Source organism: Phoenix dactylifera, chromosome 3, assembly GCF_009389715.1.
Source record: "Phoenix dactylifera cultivar Barhee BC4 chromosome 3, palm_55x_up_171113_PBpolish2nd_filt_p, whole genome shotgun sequence".
Taxonomy (NCBI): domain Eukaryota; kingdom Viridiplantae; phylum Streptophyta; class Magnoliopsida; order Arecales; family Arecaceae; genus Phoenix; species Phoenix dactylifera.
Window position 1 is genome coordinate 8375253 of NC_052394.1, and position 21369 is coordinate 8396621.

The 21369-nt window shown below is 37.8% G+C and overlaps 2 protein-coding genes across 3 annotated transcripts; both read right to left on the reverse strand.

The window, feature by feature from the left end:
* Positions 1-2803: 2803 nt before the first annotated feature.
* Positions 2804-7207, reverse strand: LOC103700953. 2 transcript variants are annotated; one of them, XM_039124516.1, is made up of 7 exons: positions 7017-7207; positions 6773-6862; positions 4663-4722; positions 4056-4103; positions 3609-3665; positions 3391-3453; positions 2804-3273 (listed from the first exon to the last, which is right to left on the reverse strand). In XM_039124516.1, exons 2-7 carry the CDS (start codon positions 6860-6862, stop codon positions 3268-3270), a joined length of 324 nt encoding a protein of 107 aa, XP_038980444.1. In that variant the 5' UTR covers positions 7017-7207; the 3' UTR covers positions 2804-3267. The 2 variants fall into 2 exon arrangements, with proteins under 2 accessions (XP_038980444.1, XP_008781077.1); XM_008782855.4 differs by having other exon boundaries at positions 6773-6834; positions 7017-7205.
* A 2529-nt stretch (positions 7208-9736) lies between these two features.
* On the reverse strand, positions 9737-18213 carry LOC103700954 (acetate/butyrate--CoA ligase AAE7, peroxisomal-like). The gene is made up of 3 exons (XM_008782856.3): positions 17912-18213; positions 14189-14779; positions 9737-11002 (listed from the first exon to the last, which is right to left on the reverse strand). The coding sequence occupies exons 1-3, from the start codon at positions 18131-18133 to the stop codon at positions 10106-10108; spliced, it is 1710 nt and encodes a 569-aa protein (XP_008781078.2). The 5' UTR covers positions 18134-18213; the 3' UTR covers positions 9737-10105.
* Positions 18214-21369: the final 3156 nt, after the last annotated feature.

Sequence of the window (21369 nt, forward strand, 5' to 3'; positions counted from 1 at the left end):
GGCACCGGTCGTTAGGGCTGTTAACGACCGCGAGCTCTCCAGATCCGAGCTCCCTCCGCCGCCCTTCGTTCGTCTCAGAAGAAGGCACCGGCCGACGAGGTGCGTCTTCTCTTTTTTTATTTCTTTCTTCTGAGTCGCCTTCGTTCGTCTCTCCCTCTCCCTCTCTCCAGATCCGAGCTCCCTCCGCCGCCCTTCGTTCGTCTCAGAAGAAGGCACCGGTCGTTAGGGCTGTTAACGACCGCGAGCTCTCCAGATCCGAGCTCCCTCCGCCGCCCTTCGTTCGTCTCAGAAGAAGAAGGTGAGTCATTCTTCTTCTTTTTTTTAATTTCTTTCTATCCTTCTTCTCTTCTTCTTCTTCTCTTTCCTTCCTTCATTCATCTCCGACGAACCGCCGGAACTGAGCTCGGCTGGCGGCTGCTCGTTCTTCTCTCCGACGGTCGACGGAGACAGGGACGGGGATGGCTGGATGGGGCTGGGGATGGGGCGGGCTCGGGCTCGCCGCTCGGGCTCGGGCTCGGGCTCGGGCAAACGAGCTTCACGAGCCCGAGCCCGAGCTATGCCGCCCGAGCCCGAGCCCGAGCCCGAGCCCGAGCCCGAGCCCAATCCTGGGCTCGGTACCGAGCCCGAGCCCGAGCCCGAGCCGGGAAGTTGGTGAAACGAGCCGAGCCGAGCCTGCGGAGGCTCGGGCTCGGCTCGGCTCGTTAACAGCCCTACATAGGTTGAGCAAGAAAGAAAATATATATTTTCTATATCCTCAGCAGATTATTATATCCATAAAGTTATTTTGATCATTTTTAAAAAAAATTAGTGTATTATTTAGATCTTATTAAGATTAATAATTTGATTAATGTTTTATTAATTTATAGATAAATATGTTGGGTAAAAATAAATCTCAACATAGATTTTTTTAAATTATTAATATAACTATAATTTATTACTAATTTTAGAAGAATTTTGGTAATTTATTTTTTTTCACCTTCTTTTAAGTATTGTATCTAACACCTGGCATCCCACTTCGCACACTCACCGATGTAACGCCTATCATAATTAATAAATTACACATCGGACGAAGATCTTTCTGCCCCCCTGACGTAAGGAGAGTCCAGTCCAAGAGGAAGCTTAAGATAGCATCGCAGGCCCATGCCAGTACACCGCAGCTATTGAGATTCGTGTTTGATTCTAATCGTCCCGACCCTCTAACTACATCACAGACCATGCAGGCGTCTCAAAGTCCAGCATGCCTTCCATGTCCAACAGTGGAAGCAAAACCGCGAACAAAATCATTGGTTGGAGGTTTACACATGGAATAACAGAAGGCTCCAAACTAGGGCTCAAATCGGCTTAGATTATGTCGGATCGTATCTGTTTCCATATTTAATTTAAATCAGATTTGGATCCTATTGTTTTGGTCTGATCGGATCTGAATACGGATTCAGATAGATAATTCAAAAATATTTTGGATACGGATATGGATGCGGATATACCTGATTTTTCCATATTTGAATCCGAATCCGAATATCTGTATGATAAGGATAATGAAAAAAAAGAAGTTTAAGTTAAATAAAAAAAACCTAAAAATTGGATGACCGTCACTTAAGACAGTAACCGAATACGAATACCGATTCGAATAAAATTTTTCGAATCATCCGGCATGCATGAAAAGCTCAAACCTCTCATTCATCCATTTTATCTCGCTTTCCTTTTCATTGTTTTCAAGCAATTAGAATTTCGAAGGTTCCATCCATTTCCTAGTTTCTACTTGACGACAGCCGTGAGATACCTTGAAGGCGTCATATATCATGTCTACTTTGGTGACGAGCACCCTTGAGCAGTATATCCCTTATAAAATTATTAGTTTTAATTATTAATAAATATTTATTAAAATTATATTTTTAATTGAATCTTTTCTTAATGATCATATCTTTATTGCTAGTTTTTATCATTGAATTTTGTTAAAATTTGATTAATATCCAAAAAAAAGTATCCGATTTATATCCGTATTCCGATAAGAAAATATAGATATGTTTAATATCCAATTCGTATCCGTTTATAACAAATATCTATATGCTTAATATCTGATTCGTATTAGTATCCGTTTAGAATAAATATGGTTATTAATTTTGATATATCCGTATCCATATTCGTTGAAAAATATGGATATATCAAATATCCAATCGGTATCCGATTCGTTTTCAGCCCTATCTCAAACTATACATGGGGCAGCATACCACACAATCATGGTCATCGCACAGATGGCCATGATTAGGATCCCGGCTCATAATACTTTCAGTCAATAGGATTAAAAGTGAAAATGACAAACAAAGAAAGAAAAGCTGTCCATGGTACTGAAAAATTTTCTCGCAATAGTTCACACTTAAGATTGCTGCCACTTATTTTCACCAAACTTTTTTTGATAAAAGATTGGATTTAATACTCACATCATCTCCTTTGTGTGTCCTATTTATCATGCGCTCGTCTCGATAATTGGCCTATAGAAAGCAGACAAGATGATTGGCATGATGCACGATCATATTCGTGCATGCGGTGTAGGATATAATTTGCCACCTAAAAGGGGAAAATCCCTCACACAGAGCTCATCTATTGATGAGATGTACTTTTATGTGAATTACTAGGTTCCCTTGGAGTTCTATGTTTTTTTAAGGGGAGATTGGAAATTGTATTTATGTAGATAATGGCCAGCACCTGTTAGCTCTTGTTGGCACCAAGAGAGATCCTGGGTTCAATCCTGCATGGTGACTAACAAACACCACAATAATAATAATAAAAAAGATCATTCAGATAATTAATGAAAGTTCCCGGAATCCTTCTATATGAAGAGTTCTTGCAGGCTGGAAATAAAATCCTGATGAGCCTCCAACTGTGATATATGCTAGCTGTCAAAAGATAATACTACAATGGGATTGTTATAATCATATTAGTCCTACTAAGCTCATTTTCCTCTCATAAAAATGTCAAATAATGAGAGGTCCAGTGAAATCAGCTAGCTGCATACAATTCAAATATTGCTTACCATTAGAAAAGTAGCCATTCTGCTGATCCAAGAAACTTCCTTTACTAAGGTGCAGGTTTCTTTGAAGAAGGGACAGCTGTTTAGAATCAGTCCAAGGACTGCAGCAATGGAGAAATCCATGACTCAAATGACTACATATATACATCACACTTTGCACCAAGTCCATGCCTTCTCATTTCAGATAGATTTCAGAAAAGTCTTACACACAGCATTCTCTTAAATCTTAAATCGACCTTCTATGCCTGCAAGATCAGTTGGGCAAAAACAAATATTGTTTGAGAATGAAATTAGCCAGATATATTTGTACTAGAATCCAAGGAAGTAACAAAAAGGAGCCATGCTGCTAAATGGAAGCTTACCCTGTTCTCCCCATCAAAGGTGCACATAGGCTTTCGAGGGGGGAGTTGATGATGAGGTGTTCGCTGCAGGGATCACCATTTAATTTAAAATATATAGAGAAATAGAAAATAAAAATGCTTGCATTACGATTGAATTTGGTTCTAATAAAACCTTGCTGTATAATTAATACTATATATTGGAATATCTGTACATAGAAGAAGGAATGATATCTATGTACCTTCAACTTGGGCTTCAGTGATTCAATGGCAGTTCCTGTTTTCAGATTTGCTCCTTGCTAAAACATAAATGTTAAAAAAAGGAAAAAGAAGTTATACTTTCGAGTTAACTGAAATTTCTTTAGATGTTTTATGAATAAAGATGGTGCGGCCAGTCCATAGATCACCTATCACAGATCAGGCCCAAGCCTTCAAGCTTATTTAAGCCAGTATAACTGTGCTCAAGAGCGTACACTATCCATCATGAACAAAGTCTGACCCACTGTTTGATTGGCCAGGACTAGATCATTTTATGAACAGATTGGGTATGCCCTTGTCACCAAGCGCAGCAACAAATAGGCTATGGTTGGCCACACCACTTCCCATGTCTCCATTGAGATGACTTTTTCCATCTCATATTAGATTTTCCATCATATGTAGGGCTAATGCTGGAAGTATTCTGTGCTTACCTTGCCAAGGGCCCAGTCAGCAGAATCAAAGTAGGCTCTCTCATGGTCCTGCAACCAATTATAATATAAAAACAGGGGCACAGATCAATAATTTAGATGAAAAAAAAGGAAATGCAAAAAAGTAGTCTTGCACCATTTAGGATTTCAGAGTTGGTTTCTTTGTAAACCAGGTTTTCTAAGTTCAGGTACCCAATTGGCTTCTCCTAATGCTGATTGATACCTCTGAATGCGTCATGATAATAGTCTTCATGGAGCAGTCTATAAATGGCTTGATAAATGGCAGGCCAGTGTGAAGTGTCTGTTCCGAGCCTATTTGATTTAGCCCAATGGCAAATGTCTTATTATTAAATTATTGTAAGAAGCCTAAGTTATATAATTTTGTTTAAGAGAGCTTTGGACAACTGGAAATGTCTAGTAACGAACAGGCTTAAAGATATAATAAGAGGTTTCTTCTATAAGGCCCATGATGGACTTGCAAAATTATTAAGCCATCCAAGTCTTGGATTTTGGATTGTTCAAGATTTAAGAACAAGACCAGAGACAAACCTTGTGTCATTCAAACCCCTATTCATGGTATGAATTGTACTTTGAAACTAACGGAACTCACCTTTGCTATCAAGGGTTTCTTTTTAGGCGCAATTCCTCCATACTTTTTCTCCAGTGATACCTGGGATAAAGAAAATATTTTAACACTTAGAAGCAACTAATAACCAATCAAAAATGAAAACATAGACCTCCGTTACCTCTATCCTTCAGTTTCCGAATTTGCATATTAAGTTTTAAAAAAAGAATTGAAATCAGGCTACATAAAAAACAAGCAGATAGGTAACCAACATTATAAAGTTTTACATGAAATGTCGTTTGGTTTGCTTCCCAACATTTTAATACAAAGGTAATTGTCTCCTCAACTCCTTTTCTCAAAAAAGTAAAACTGTCCCCCCAAAAAAGATATGAAGATAAAACCGATCATATATAAATATTATCTCTCTCTTTTCTTTTTCTTTTCCCTTTGTTGGAAAGAAAGATGAGAAATGCCCATCCGAATCATTTCTTTAGGATAATGAAATGAACAGTTAAGTATCTTAAAAGATGATATATTGATGGTGCTCCACTAATGATGATTTGACAGGGAAGAGCCATATGATAACCCTCATAATGGACCCTCATTTTTGATTAGGATGTGTCACCTACAAATGGAAGAAAAACTATTGAAATATAGGTGAAATAGTGTTGTTTCTGCTCTTAGAAACTTGAAATAGGTACACTGGAAGTAGGTAAAAACTTCTAACAATGATTCAGTCACCAAAAATTTCCATAGTTCTAATCTAGAATTCAAATATTATAATACAGCACAACTAAAGGCTATATATGAAGCAAAATGAAATCAAGAAAGCAGGTCATATGGTTATTCTACAAGAGCAATGATACATCAACACGTGCATGCCTGTGCATCACATACTTCCCATTATTGTAGGGCCTCACATGACTATTGGTGTGAGACAAAACAACAAACAGCAACTAGGCATTCTCCACCAATACTTGCGTAGAGCTAACATTTCTCAAGTATAGAAGATTGGCAAGATGGAGGGAGTGGAAAATTTAGAAGGAAATTTATCTCAATTATTCAAAATTTATTCTCCCTTAATGTAAGGATGGAATCTTGATTTTTTGACAACATATAGCATTATCCAAAGGTGCTAAAAGTCTTCGTAGAGATATTGTCAAGGATTCTTGTGGTGGACAAATGTTTTAAAAGTTGAAGCTACTTTGGAATTCTCACAGAGCCTCCATCAGTCTTTCATTATAATTGCTAAGCCTACTTGTGCTCACAACTGGTTTACCATGAGAAATTTCTTTGGACAAAGACCATGATAAATACACAAGGTTCGGATGGCACCAAATCCCCCTACCTGAAGTTTCAGGCACTTGGTAATGCGGGGACCGCCTTTCAAGGAATGGCATGAACCTTCACAATCATTAATTTAGCCGGTCGCAAGGCATTTCATGATGGCAACCTAATGAAAGAACACAAAACCACCAAAGAACTAATATTCAAATCATCCAATTATAGCGCAGACGCGAAATTCTCCCGTTTCTTAATTATTCTTCTCTGGAGGAAAAGCTACCCACGGAATAAACAATGGAATCACTGATCCCTCCTTTCCCAGAATGGCATGCGCCTATGCGTGAATTCTAAGCCAAGAGCCATCTTTTTTTTTTTTGAGGAAATAAGAGGCACACCAAGCAAGTTTTTTTTTATTCTTCTAAGTGTAGATTTCTTTCTATGAATCCTCCTATGGTGGAATTATTTAGTTGAGTAATTCTTCATTTATTACTGGTTTCTCCAATTATTTGCCACATATTATTGTAAATTCTATTTCATTAAACAGTTAGCATCTTATCTTTCAAAATCTGAAGAAAGTTTTATCAAAAAATTTTTTTGAAGAAACAATAATATATCCTTCTTACATATCAAACCATTTGATTGAAAATTTGAATTAATAAAACATAAAGAAAAGAACAGTTGTGATTGCAAACATAAAAAATTTAAAACCAGAATATCATTTGAACTGTAAGCTATGTCATAGAACCAGTACCTTCTTCTTTTTTTTTGAGAGAGAGAGAGAGAGAGAGAGATATGTCATAGAACCAACAATATGGAAGTTCATAACCATTGGAAAATCATTCAAGAGTCACAAAAAAAAAATCAAGCTTACCTCTTCCCCTTGGGATGCCATGTCCTCTCCATTGCAGCCTGCCATCTCTAATCCTCCTCTCTCTACACAAAAAAAGGGAAACATGTCCATCTATTAGAAATATAAAAACCCATTATAAAGGAAAACTGGTACAAATTTGAGATAGTTCTTTCTGAGACAAAGATAAATTTGAGACAGTTTTGAATTATTGGAATTGAGTATGAATTATGAAGAATTTATGGGAGGATGAGGGAGGTGAGAGAACCTTGAGACTATAGAGACAGGTTGGGACTTAGAGAGGGTGAGAAGAGATGGAAAAGGGAAGGAGAATGGAGAAAACATAATATAGTGGCGTGGGGAGGAAAGAAAGGCAAGAAGGGCGCGTTCAGTGTGGTGTGATAAACGAGAATATAATTAAGAGGGTCATGAGAAGGAAGGGGGCGAGAGAGAGACGGGAAGGAAACAAAACAGTGAATGGTTTAAGTTATTGGTGCCGGTTAGCCCATGTCAAACGAGCCTAACGTTCACACGTGCGAGTAATACGTGCAGCCGACACTCTCCTCCATCCTGTCCTTTTGTTTTTTTTTGCCCTGGATTTTGGTGCTCCGGTCGATACCTTTCTCCATCTAGATTCTCTATTCTCTTGTTGGGATTTTTTTTTTTTAATGTTATCCTTTGCGTATTCGATGTTCTTGTATATCTTCTTCGTGCGTGCGTTACCTTTTCATCTTAGACATTTCTTCTGCTATATTGGATAAGATGTCCTCATAATGTGGATATAGATCCTAATGTTGTCTTAAATGAAAGATATGTGTGATGGTATTATTATCTTTATAATTTTGGATTTTATAAAAAAATAATAGTTGCATGGTGACAATTACTTAGGGCAATAGTTTCTTTCTTTCTTTTTTTTGAAAATAATAATAGAAGCACCGTCATGGAATTACCCGGTGCAATAATCAAATTTAAAACCACCTTCCTTCAACTTGGAAAAAAATTCGGAAAAAACCACGTTCAAATGTTAGAACACCGAAATACAATCTGATATTCTAATCAAAAAAAAAAATTATCGACTTTATGCTATAATTGTTCCAAATCATTTGGATCGGTTTAAAATATCATTAATATTTTTGATATGACAGCGAAAAAGAGCGAAGATCGGAGATTTAGTTAATAATGTTGTATATCTCACCTCAAAAATGGCAATTGAGGCTACGTAGCAAATGCTATCATCCAGATTGTTACATTAACTTGCTAGTAGAGCTAGAATTATGGGTGAACTGTAGCAAAACAAATACTAGACAAGGAGTAATTATAGTAATGAACTTGGAAGGCTTGCCCAGAAACATACAACCAAGCACTCTATAAAAGGTGCAGGACTAGGACCGTCTGAGTGTAGTAAATGGCTACGATAGCATGATGATAGAGCAGCATTAGCATGCTACATAAATGTCTCATTTCATGGAATCGATGTAGCCGTCAGGGTTACTCATCCAAAATAAAATGCTCCTCCACCTTTAGTTTGGCTTTCTCTATAAAAATTTGGAATGCTTTACTGGCAAGATAAGTAGCCCAAGAGTCTACCAATCGAGCAGTAATCTTTCCATCCACAATTCATTATTGTGACACATATATTTTACTTCACGAAAGCTACATGGCCAGAGCATTTGAATGATTAATTTCAGTAATAAGAGATGCTGGGAGGTAGGACTTAGGAGTATGACATGATTGGGCTCAATTGTTTGGTGGAGGTAGGTAGAGGTTGGTGAAAGATGCCATTGGACTAGTAACATTGAGAAATTATGTTCGTCTGAGAAGAAGGAAACAAATACGTTCACAAATTAGAAAGCGTGGATGGGAAAATGAGATGGATAAATCGTGAAAGGATGAGATGCAACTTAGATTACTTACAAAAAATAAAGAGTCAGGTCAGGAAAAATAGAAAGGAAGAAAGAGTTTGACGAAGTCTAATGGAAAAGAAATATTCAAACTATTAGCACAATATAATTGAACGAAATAATTTCCAAAGACAGGTAGGTTGGGTGGTTGAATGTTTTAGTCAAATTGCTAGGTCATTGGAATTCAAAGGAAGAATAAGAGTGGGGGAAAAGAAAGAAGGCGGCTATGTTATTAGACTACCAAGTCTTATCTCGTCCATCTTCACGTGAAAAATGTAGGGAACTTGGATGTGTTTTAGCTTCAATTCATTTGAGCCAAACTATTTTTAGGGTTCAAATTCATTAATTATGCATTGGCCTTAAAATGAGAGTGAGAACACAATCCAATCAAGCTTGCAAGTTGCACCCGACCACCAAACAAGGCTGAAGGATTCAATGAATGGAACAAATATAGCTATAAAATCTAAACCTCAAAAGAAAAGTAAGTTCAAATACAAATCCAAGTCAAGGCTAAAAGGTTGGCTGAGCTTCTTACTCTCTCTTCCTGCACGGCGACGATCATCTCATCTCATCTCAATTGTGCGAATACATTTTTCGGAGAAAACAAGAAGTTAGATTTCAGTAACCTGTCTTGTTAGCTCTTTATCTGTTGTTGGAAAAGAAAAAGAAGAAAAAGATCAAGCCTAAGATCAATTTGGAAAGAGTAAACAGTGAGTAATATAACAGGTAGAACTGGCCAGCAGCATTAACCACAGAAGAACTGAACTTCCATACTTTCGGAGGCCAACCAACAAAATTTAAGAGTGGTGCAGAGTCAAGTGAAGCCCCCCATACAGCATATTCCAATAGATCAGCTACAACATGCCAGTGCACCACCAAGTTTCCTATCAAGGTTTCATTCATGGTAACTTTCCAGTACAGCTTCCACACATCTTAAAAGTTTTGTATGAACTATGCACCATACAAAGTCCTGCAATTAAATTAGGTTTCTTTGTGGCAGATATATAACCCACATCACAGAAAATACAACCAATGAAATGTCTAATCCCACACAAAATTCAAAAACATTCCATCAGGCCAAAATTGCAGCTAGGATAAGGTAGATTCATGTTCAAATCTATAATCTCCATGCGGATGCACCTTCAGCTGAAATCTTTTTAGTCTTTAACAGCCGAGAGTGCAAGCACTCAAAACCAGAAATCCATCAGACCACCTGAGCATTTATTCACCTTAATCTGTAGCCATCTATAGGTCCAATATATTCTATAGTTTAACATTATTCAAATGTTTCTCACCAAAAAAAGAAAGAAAGAAAGAAAGAAAGAAAAATTACATGCCTAAAATACAAAAGCTTGATGGTATTACTCAGGACCCACCATTCATTGACCCTGAAACTTATTATCAAGCCTATCCATAGGAAGCATAGAGCAGCAGCAGCAGCAGCAGCAGCAGAAACTCACAATCTGCTCTTTTTCACTGGTCCCATCTCCTTGGCCTTTGCCCTCAGCTCATGCTTCTTTACCTTCCCTGTAGAAGTCTTTGGCAGGGGACCGAACACTACGGACTTTGGAACCCAATAAGCTGGCATCTTTGCGCGACAAAGCTTCATGATGTCCTCCGCCAATGCTGTCTCATTGGTCTGATCAACACCTTCCTTCAATGTCACAAAGGCGCATGGTGACTCCCCCCACCGCTCATCAGGCCGAGCCACCACTGAAGCTTCCAAAACAGCAGAATGCAAATATAATGCACTCTCCACCTCCAGGCTACTAATATTCTCACCCCCTGAGATTATAATGTCCTTTGCTCGGTCCTTCACTTCTATATATCCATCCGGATGCTTCACGCCCAAGTCACCAGAGTGGTACCAACCATTTGCGAAGGCCTCTTCATTTGCTTTTGGATTTTTAAGGTAGCCCTTCATGACTAAATTCCCTCGCATAACAATTTCTCCTAGGGTAGTGCCGTCTGCAGGGACAGGGGCCATGGTCTTTAGGTTAACAACATCAAGGCCTTCCATGCCAATGTAGCGAACACCTTGGCGGGCATGGAGCCGGGCCCGTTCCTCAGGCAAGAGGCGGTCCCATTCAGGCTTCCAAGCGCACACAGTAGATGGGCCATATGTCTCAGATAGGCCATAGGTGTGTGTGATGCGGAAACCAAGGCTGGACATGGCAGCCAGGACTGATGGGGGTGGGGCTGCGCCAGCCGTCATGACATTGACGACGCGAGGGAGGGGGAGGATGGCATCACTTGGAGATGCATTGATGATGGTGTTGAGGACAACTGGGGCAGCACAGAAGTGGGTCACACCATGGTTGGCTATGGCTGAGTAGATGGCCTTGGCTGTCACCTGCAATGCAGGTAGAATGAAACCAAAAAAGAAAATATGACGGCTATTGCACAAATGAGCAATCTCTTAGGAAGGTTTCAAATCTCTGAGATCTCAGCAGCCTCAGTGCACAAAAATATTGGTATAAGCCAAGAACATTCTTTTTACACATTTCTGATGAAAGAGCAGAAATATTATATTATTTAATTTAAATTTATAAATGACCAAGTTATCTGGGAATCTAGACAGTCATATGCCAACAATTTTTTTTTTTTTTGAAAAAAAAGAGATACCGCACTTTTAGCAGATTCAGTAAAGGATAGATTCCTTTTTGGGAATATTTAGTGATTCATTATAATGATAAGACAGTAGGACAGAGATTAAAATATCTCAGTTGTCTGTTATATGATATCATCTTATATCAGCCAAGGAAAAAGGATCCAAAAGTATATATTCATATTGGTACGTGGTAGATGTAGATATAAACCAGTACGAGAACCCGTGTCTTTCCAAAAGTATATATTCATATTGCTACGCGGTTTCACTTTTTCCCTCTTCTCTTTGAACAGTGAGAGTTGTGCCTAGAATGATGATGATGCAACAGTTTCATGCTCAGAATCAAAAAATGGAAAAGAAAAATTGCACACATATTACTTTAGGATGGAACATGAGCTAATAGTAAATTCACCAGTTAAAAGGTGAGGAAAAGAAAGGACAAAACCAGAAGATAATACAGACATGCAATGCAGCTGGGAGATGTGAACTTCTCGGTGTAAAAACAGAGAATGGAAGGTGGAATGCAGTAATACCAGCCAGATATTACCATGACCATAACTAGTAAGCTTATCTCCATTGTTGCGATCCACACATTTCTACCAAGTGTTAGATCTGCTTCCAATCCCAACCAATGGATCCATTCTGCAATTAGATATATCCCTTTTTTCCCTTCCACAGCCACCTGATATTATTTCGTTCACATGAATATTGTAAGATGAGAATCCTACCCTGCAATAGAGGATAACAATCCTAGACTTTATTTTTAAGTAATTATTTCTAATCCTATCCTCCTAGTTTTACTATTCATAAACTCCATGTTCTAATCACTGGCTTGCTTCATGTTAATGTCCTCAGAGCCAGTTAATTGACCAAAAACAATACAAATTAAATTTTGTACCTTTTATCTTTGATTGCAAAATTTTCTACTAAATGTTGAGATACTTCGATCACATGACAACCTAAAGCACCACATTCACAGTTTAATTTTACTTGACATAACTTTGCCAAACTCTCAAAGTCTCAATACTTTTGTGATAGATACATGCTAGATGAAAATGTGAGGGTCCCTTGGGCACAGTCTGATTGTTTTTCAACAATATTCAGCCGATTTTAAACTACAGAACAAAGAAAGCAAGTAATCATTCGCAAAATATTCCTTTGCATATGAAATACAGACCTGTTACCAAGGATTTAGTTATAGGGACTACATCTAGTCATCTACCAAGCTGATGTGGTGAGTTACTTATTGGACAAATTACCATTGCTGGATGTTGCAGATCACACGTCACTAATGCTCAAGGTAAAACTTTTTTGACAGGAGGAAATAAACATCAACATACTCACCATCTGATAATATTTCGGTTGTTCAATTCATCCACGCCACAGCACACTTGGTAAAATAATAAATTTATATTCGAATAAGATTAGTGTAACAATGAAAACAACTTCCTACTTGTAGATAACCGAAGCAAACAAACATCATCCAGGAAGTCAGATCTATCTAATCAAGTGTAATTCTGAATGCTCAATACCGCTTATATCTAAATCTTTGAGGTTTAGATACATCGCACATTTAGACTCATATCTCAATCCACAACCCATCAAACTTCCATTCAGTTATTCTTGGGACCTTTTTACTAAGGCTTTTTAGTTCTTAAACATGACTATCGCAACTAATACTCAAATATGTTGTCTATTAGATGTGCATGGTATAATCTAAACGGGCAGAATCATCTCAAGAACACTGAAGTATGTCCTCTTCATTGCGAAGAGAATATGACCATAACCCATAACTCCTGACTCACCCATAAGGGATTGTGCATATCTTATTTGTTTTGCCCTTCACTGCTATACCAGTCCGTTTTCCACAATATCCTTTTTACTAACCATTTTTTAATTCTTAAACAGGACCACAGTATCTCAACTAATACTCATATATTGTCTCTTAAATGTGCATGGTATAATCTATACGGGCACAATTTTCTCAAGAACAATTAAGTATGTCCTCTTCATTGCAAAGAGAATATGATCATAACCAACAAGTCCTGCCTCGCATATTTTGGATTGTGCATATCTTGCTCATAACAATGAGCTTTTCTTTTCTGCCACTATTTCATCTATTTCAGATGATTGCTCAGGTCGGGAACACGCACAGCCTGTCACCTTTGTATGCATTTCTATCAATAGGGAAATAGTACATTTAGCCATTAACTCAGAAATACTGAACAATGTCCACTTCATAACCAAGATTTCTTGTCTTTTTTATTTGGCTCAAAGAAAGAACAGCAATAACCAACAAATCCTCTCTTACCCATATGAAATTGTTCATATCCTTTTCGTTTCATCCTTCATCATTTGTTTTGCACAGGTCCAGTATGTAAACAGACTCTCTCCTTATTAGGGGTGTTTGGTAAAACAACAAGACCAATTGAATGGAATATTCATCAATTTATCCTGTTTGGCATTAGTCCAAGCGTGTCAGGCAGAGTGTCATTTAAATATTGTTGTTCATCCAAGGAGAGGAAGAAAGACCAGTCTCAACTTTATGTTAAACAAGTTACTCTCACCAGGGAAAAGAATTGCCACCACAGCAATGAAGTATGCTTGTTACTATACAAAGCAGCTTTATGTATGTATTACCGATATTAAGCAATATCCGTATATGAGTTTCAAGGTCATTTCATTTCCTTGTGGCACCTTTACCAGAAGGTAATCTAGTGTATATGTATTTCGGGAATGCATTTAACAGCAAGCGGTTTTCTGCTTGAATAACAAAATTGATCATCTTACTTAAATTCATCGAACCACGATACAAGCATCTTACGTAACTAATTACCAACAAGATGCAAATACGTAATCTAATAACAACTTTCACCAGTGCAGTGCCAAATGAAACAAAATCTAAATAATAAATAAACCTTAAGGACATACCTGGCGAAGACATATGCTTGTTCCACAGAGAGCAGCCAGTGACCAAGTGAAGCACCAGCCATTGCAATGGAACATGGGCAGAGTCCACAAGTAAATAGCCCCTTCATTCATTCCCCATATCAGAGCATTACTAAAAGCCATAAGATAAGCACCCCTATGATGCAATACCACACCCTTTGGACTGGATGTTGTTCCTGAAGTGTAACCCAAAGCAATGCTCTGCCACTCATCCTTTGGTGGCTTCCAAGCAAACTCAGGGTCACCAGATTCTAGAAACTTCTCATATTCAATAGCACCTTTTCTTACAGCAATTTGAAGAGACTTGGGATCACAGGTTTCATCACCTATAACAATTAAAATTGGAGGCCTGAAGGCCCCTTTCTTTTTCTCTGCTATTATCTTCAAAGATTCCTCAGCCAATGAAAAGAACTCCTGATCCACCATAACAACTTCAGATGAAGAATGATCCAAAAGAAAAGCAATTGCAGGAGCATTAAGCCGAATGTTGACACAGTTCACAACTGCACGAGCCATCGGAACTCCAAAATGAGCTTCATAGATAGCTGGGATATTTGGTGCAATTACAGCTACCTAATAAAATCAAGAAAACAATTTCTTTCAGTTAATTATTGCAGCAGCAACAAAATCAACTTGGAAATCTTGTGTAACATAATGAGTGTCATTTCAAGAATAAATTGTAATCTATACTCTAGATTTTGCAAGTTATATAAAAATAATGACTGCAGCAATACTAAAGAAGAAATGGGTATAAATGTTGGCAATGTTTTAAGAATTGATGCATGTCTTGTATATCAATAAGACAAGCCATTAATGTCATACCAGAGAGGATACAAATGCAGGTAATGGAAAAGTATTCCTACATAAAATGGTAGGCAGAGAAAATGACATCCAGATTTATTTCAGCTATCTGATCTACAACTAGCTCATCTCACTCCCAAACAAAGCTATTACCCTGAACTAGAAGAAAAGAGTCATTACACGAAGAAACTGAAACATCTATGCCAAATTAGGTGATGATGTCTGAACAAGAGCACAATAACATACACCAAATGAATACCTTCCTTTTTGGAATATTTGTATCCGCTCATCAATTTCCAATCTTTTGTCATCATTCCAAACTCTTCCAGCTCATACATATCTAAGAATCCTGGCTCATGCATATTTGGATCATTCCCTAACTTTTCTTTTCCAGGCAACTGTGAGTCAAATGCTCATTGACATACAAGAATCTATTAAGCTTGCCAACTCTCACAGAACAAAACATACTGTGAAACTCACAATAAGCATCCAAGCAGCCTGGATTCCATATTCACGTAGATCAAATTGTCAAACAAACTTCTTGGTCTCGCAAACCATACATCATTGGCAACACCATGTCATATGTTTAAAAAGAAACAGAACTCTCAATTTGCGTAACCCCAGCTTAGTTTTAAGTTTGGAGGCCCCAAAAGCCACTATTGCACTTTCTTTTCCCAGAAGAGTATTTACCTGATCTTGAGAAAGTTGAACCTACTGTTTCCCTCCCTCCCCTGTCTGAAGCTACCTATTTAGAGAGAGAGAGAGAGAGAGAGAGAGAGAGAGAGAGAGAGAGGGGAGGATCAAATCAGATGATCTAAGTAATCCAAAAGATCATGAGATAAGCTTATCATTTGAACATTTACCTAGAGATATGTCTCCCTTCATTTGAACATTTAACCAGAAAATGCTTCAGGGCGCCCGTTATGCACCCATGAAAACTTATTGTGCCCATGACTGCTGACTTGGCAACTCCATAATCAAACAGCCCATCATGATTGACAACAAATTTGCGAGTCGCACTAATCTCCTCTTGCCACATAACAAGAGAATTGTTTATGTGTGGCATAATGGGAGCCATGTTACTCTATTTTAAGCGCAATCATCAGCCCTGTCCCAGTTTAGTTCTATGAACGTTAAAACAAAAGCGAAAAAGGTTCTTAATAAAAATTATGCATACAATTGAGCATATGATAAGTTAAAACATGGAATATATTTCACAAGACAAGTGACGGTGATGGGATGTTCAACGAATCAATATCATCACATGAAAGGACAGACACAAAGACAAAACCAAGGCCAACTTATGAACCAATCCTTTTTCTTTACTAGGATAATGAAGATTACCAGAAAGCCTGCACAGCAGCAACAGGATGGCCACAAACAAAGTAAGCAACAAAACAAAAGTTAGCATGTGACTGCATACCATCACAACTAACTAAAAGAAATAACATACAGAAATGGAGCATCGCTACAAAATAAGTAAACAAGTCGACTACGGAATTCATGGCTGACGTAAATTTCGCATGCTAATTCCATTGCTGGTTAGTCGTCAAAATGAGCTACTGGAATTGCCAGTCTACCATCCAAATTTTCTTCCTTGGATTAACCAACCATTACAGATTTCAAGGAAATACAATCTTCATTTGTGGTACTAATTCAGAATAATTACGTTATCAAGTCAGTGTCATTAGATTATGCAAGGCAGTATATCATGCATGACTTTTCTACATATAAGTGTTTAATTTGTTTTGGAGTTAACCAAAGATAAGTTTGCCTGATTCATGAATTTTCCCTCTCAATCATTTTTATAACTTTCAGCTTTGGCCTTCTGCTTCTACCAACCGAATACCAGCTAAAAAATCTTGACTTGAAAAATCTGGGACTTTTAATTAAGAAAAGGGATAAGATCGTGATTTTGAAATTTGGAAAATTCAAGCAGCAGCCTATATTATAACTTCTTGGTTTGAACAAGATTCCCAATCATATTGGTTTCAAAAAATAAATCAATGGAAATGCACAAGCTTGCGTTCACTTTTTTATACCCATTTTTCCTTCTATCTTATGGATATCATTTTTTGGTAACTTTATGAGTCCACAAAGTTATTACTATGTTGTGATCATTCCTTACCAATGATTAATCGGCCCGGTGAATAAAAGGATCATGACCTTTTAAAAATACGATTCATAAAAATAGAAATTTCACAAGTAAGCTATCCTTTTAAAATAAATGCCGTCCCCCAACCCCTTGACCATTTCTATCCAAAACAAGAAAGTTCTTGACTTCCACGGAGCCCCTCTTCAAAAAAAAAGGGGTTAATATTTGGACGAATTCTCTAACTGAGATCTTTTGTATATATCGAAAATTAATAGAAAAAATTTCTTTTCTAGCTGACCTTTTCGAATAAAATAAAGCAAACCAAGGAAGTTAAATATTTCCACTTGCTTTTTGTTTTAGGCAAGCCTAATAATCTCCTTCAATATGAATCTTCCGATTTACCCTTAATAATTTTCCGATCCAAAAATGAAACCAGGAAAAATCTTAGCAATATTACACAAACAACAAAATACAATCTCTACTATACTAAAAACATAAAAATAAAATAAAATCCATATAAAAAGTAAAATGAAACATAACTCAATGAAATTTAATATCTAGGACAATGCATCATAAACCATAACTGCAACAGACTTGGCGTTAAAAAAAAAAATCCCAGATTTTTCGATATTTTAATAATTGCGTCAAACTTTCAACACCATCTCGAAAATTCCTTTTTGGTCGCGGTCAAAACAAGTGGAAAAATAAAAAATGAATACAAACATATAAATAAATGAATGAATGAATAACGACGAGTCTCCAGGAAAGAAGGGGAAATGAGAGAGGGGGGGAGGGTGTGGGAGAGATACTGTGCTGCCGGGGCCGATCGAACGGCCGGCGAGGGCGGAGGCGAGGCGGCGACACCGGCGGTAGGTGTCGGCCCAGGTGTAACGGGCCGGGCCGTGGACCACCGCGAGCCGGTCCGGGTGGACCGTCGCGGCCCGCTCCAGGAACCACAGCGGGGTCAGCGCCGTGTAGTTGGCCGGATTCTTCGGCAGCTCGTCTATATCCCTCTCCGGCCCGGCCGCCATTTCCCACCACCACGAGAAGAGAGAGAGAGAGAGAGATAAAGACAGAGACACTGCTTGGCACCGAATGGAAGGATACGTTTGAGCTCGGCGAAGCGGGTATTTATAGCGAGGTCAGTGAGCAAAACGACATGCTCTCGCCTCTGTACCGGCTTCGCCGTTACGACCGGAGGACCCGATATATCTCCAGATGCTGTTGGCGAACAGCGGACAGCCGTTTCCACAAATCATCTACTGGAACGATTTATAATTATCCACGTTTCAGTGAAATACTGCACGAATTACCTGTTAGCTCTTTGTGAATCCTGGCTGGAGATGGGATCGAATCACATATTGATACCATCGTCGTATCCCGTGAGTGTCTCTGTTCCAGTTAAGTAGGCGACGCAAGTGTTAATTACTTACCTATCCTATTGCAGTGTTGAAGATTTGGAGGACTCGATAATTGGACCTAGAAAGGAACCTAAGACTTCGAGTTTTTTCTCTGGGTCCCACTTCCTGTGGTGGACTCGTAATGGGTCTGGTGCGGGGGGGTTTCATGGTGTACACGCTATAATGATGGTCCTTGGAGGGTTTAATGGTAATTATATGGGTTGTGTCTTGTTACCAGGTAAGTGGTGCGTTAGTCTTTGTGCAGGGAATTTAGATAAGATATGACGCGTGCCGTTCACCGAGTGTCCTGAGTTTATCCGAACGTATTAATAGTGGTCTGGGATCCGAGCACGCTGCACCCTATCCAAAAAAAAGGGTCCCAAGGGTTCTGAATTTGGTTCGGGTCACGGACCAATTTGGGTCCGGTCCAATTCTTTTCAGCAGTCTTTTGATTTGCACGGAAATACAGCAAGGATATATTAAAATTGAATCATATTTGAAATGGATTATAATGTAAATTAGACTTGTCATATTTTACGATGCACCTGGTTTGTGGCTAGAATTAGAATCGAAACTGAAATGAAATTTGAATACTAGGCAAATGTTGGAATTAAATTTTGAGAGATTAGAGTATTTTCATTTTTCTCTGACATTCAACCAAACGGTTGGAATGGAAGTCATGCATTTCTATTTCTATTCTAATGCCCAACTCCTTTTAACGAAACATACCACAAATGTAATAGGAGAGGAATGGTGGGTTCATTAGAACTGGTGTGATATGTAAATAGTTAGACAAATCATGATGTGTATCATATGAGCATGGCAATGGTAACATTTTCTATTTCAAGTAGCTTGTAATTGAGTCGAATCAAGTTATATGAACAAAATATGAAGTATCCTAATGTTACGCATGCTAATTTAGGTTTGGAGCTAATGCGGAAAAGGCGAGCTTGCGGCCCTAGATTTCCGGCATCAAAAGGTGGGTCGACTCAAACCAAAGGCACACTATTTGTGATGCAGTGCATATTCGGGGGAGGCATACGAATGCTAGAATATTCTAGAGGAGGTCGACAAAAGCGTATCTGCCAGCTTGAGAGGCCCACAGCGAAGGGAAGAGAGGAGAAAGAGAATTTGAACTTGTATTATAATATGTCAAGCCAAAAACAGAGGTTAAGCTATATGCTTTTCAAGATGGCGAAAAAAATTACACACACACACACACACACACACACACACAGAGAGAGAGAGAAGGTTAGGTGCAGGCTAAGGCTGCAGCCCACATGACAGTACTCAGAATCTATCCTGTTGCTTTTCCTTGTGGCATGGGAAAAAGATAGAGAAGGAGAGAGTGGAACTGTGGAAGGCACCATCTTTGCATGTGACGTCCTTATAGAAGATTTGGGCTTCTATTTTTTAATTTAAAATTTTGTAGAAATTTTGCCACCTCTCTCTAATTTTTTCTTTCAGCATTTCTTCCTTGATATTCGTTATTTTTTAGTGTTTGTTCTCGATCTTAGACTAGTGCGGTCAATCTACTCTGGGTAATATGTTGTTTTATATGATATTAAGGTTATAGGCTTGGAGATTTGTTGTTCATCATTCATAACTTGACATAATTAAAGAGCTTTCAATAATTTATAATGTAGCAGTGCAAACTTGTGGACTCTTGCTTAGTGACTCAAAAGATGAATCATCATGGCTGAAGCTAATACTATATCTAGCATTGGGATTAAAAAATTGAATAACACCAGTTTTGCAAATTGGAAGGTATGCATCAATTTCTATTTGATTGGGCAAGATTTATGAGAGATTATGGACTGAATAAGATCAGTGCTCTCAAACAAGGTAATCTTACGATCTCTTACCATTTTCTTAAAGAAAAAAAAATTATTTGATGATCTTGGTATGCTTGATCCAAATTTTTGTTATGATGAAAATAAACGGTGTAGATTGTTGCTTCATGGTTTGAATAAAGAGTATAGTGCTTATATATTGCTATTTCTAGATGGGTTAAACAACAACCTATATTAGTAGAGTTAGAAAATGTACTTCTTAACCAAGAAGTACTTAATACTTAGATGCATGATTTAGCTATATTATCTTAAAAGGATAATATCTTATTTTCTAGTGGTAACAATAAAAAAGTAGAATAGTAAATTTAAAAATTTAGAAAAAATGCTAGTTAGAAAATCTGAGAAGGACAAGAAACTAATCACAAAAAAAAAAATATAAATTCAAGGAGAATTGCCATAGATTTGAAAATTTTAGCCACAAATTTCAAGTTCGCATTATGAAGCTTAAACAATCTAATGTTGCATCCTCTATATTCGAGCACGAGGGCATGCATATGTTTCAACTTCTTCTCATGTATCAGACATTGATTGCGCTTATAATTGGATTATTGATTGTGGGTGTTCTAATGTCATAGAAAGATATTTGATTCTCTATATGACAATACTAGTTCCGATGCTATTGGTAGTACCGGTGATTCACTTTATCCTTTCAAGAGAATTGGCAATTGATCTCTCTGTCATCTATTGGTCCTTCTATTTTTAAGAATAACATTATGTACCTAGCATGAAGAAAAAATTGACTTCTATTCATAAATCACAAACAAATGGTACTATTTTATTTGGACCTAATACCGTGAAGATTTATGCTAATGTTAAAGCTTCTTGAAAACTTATTATACAAAGCAAAAAAAATGAATAAGCTTTATGTTATGTCTGTTGGTAATTTTTATGTTGATCGGACTCTTAAGCATGATATAACATATTTATGGTATGCTAGATTGGCTCATATAAATTATGACGAACTTTAAGATATGCATACCTGGGGATTGGTTAATAGACTTCCTAAGATAAAGG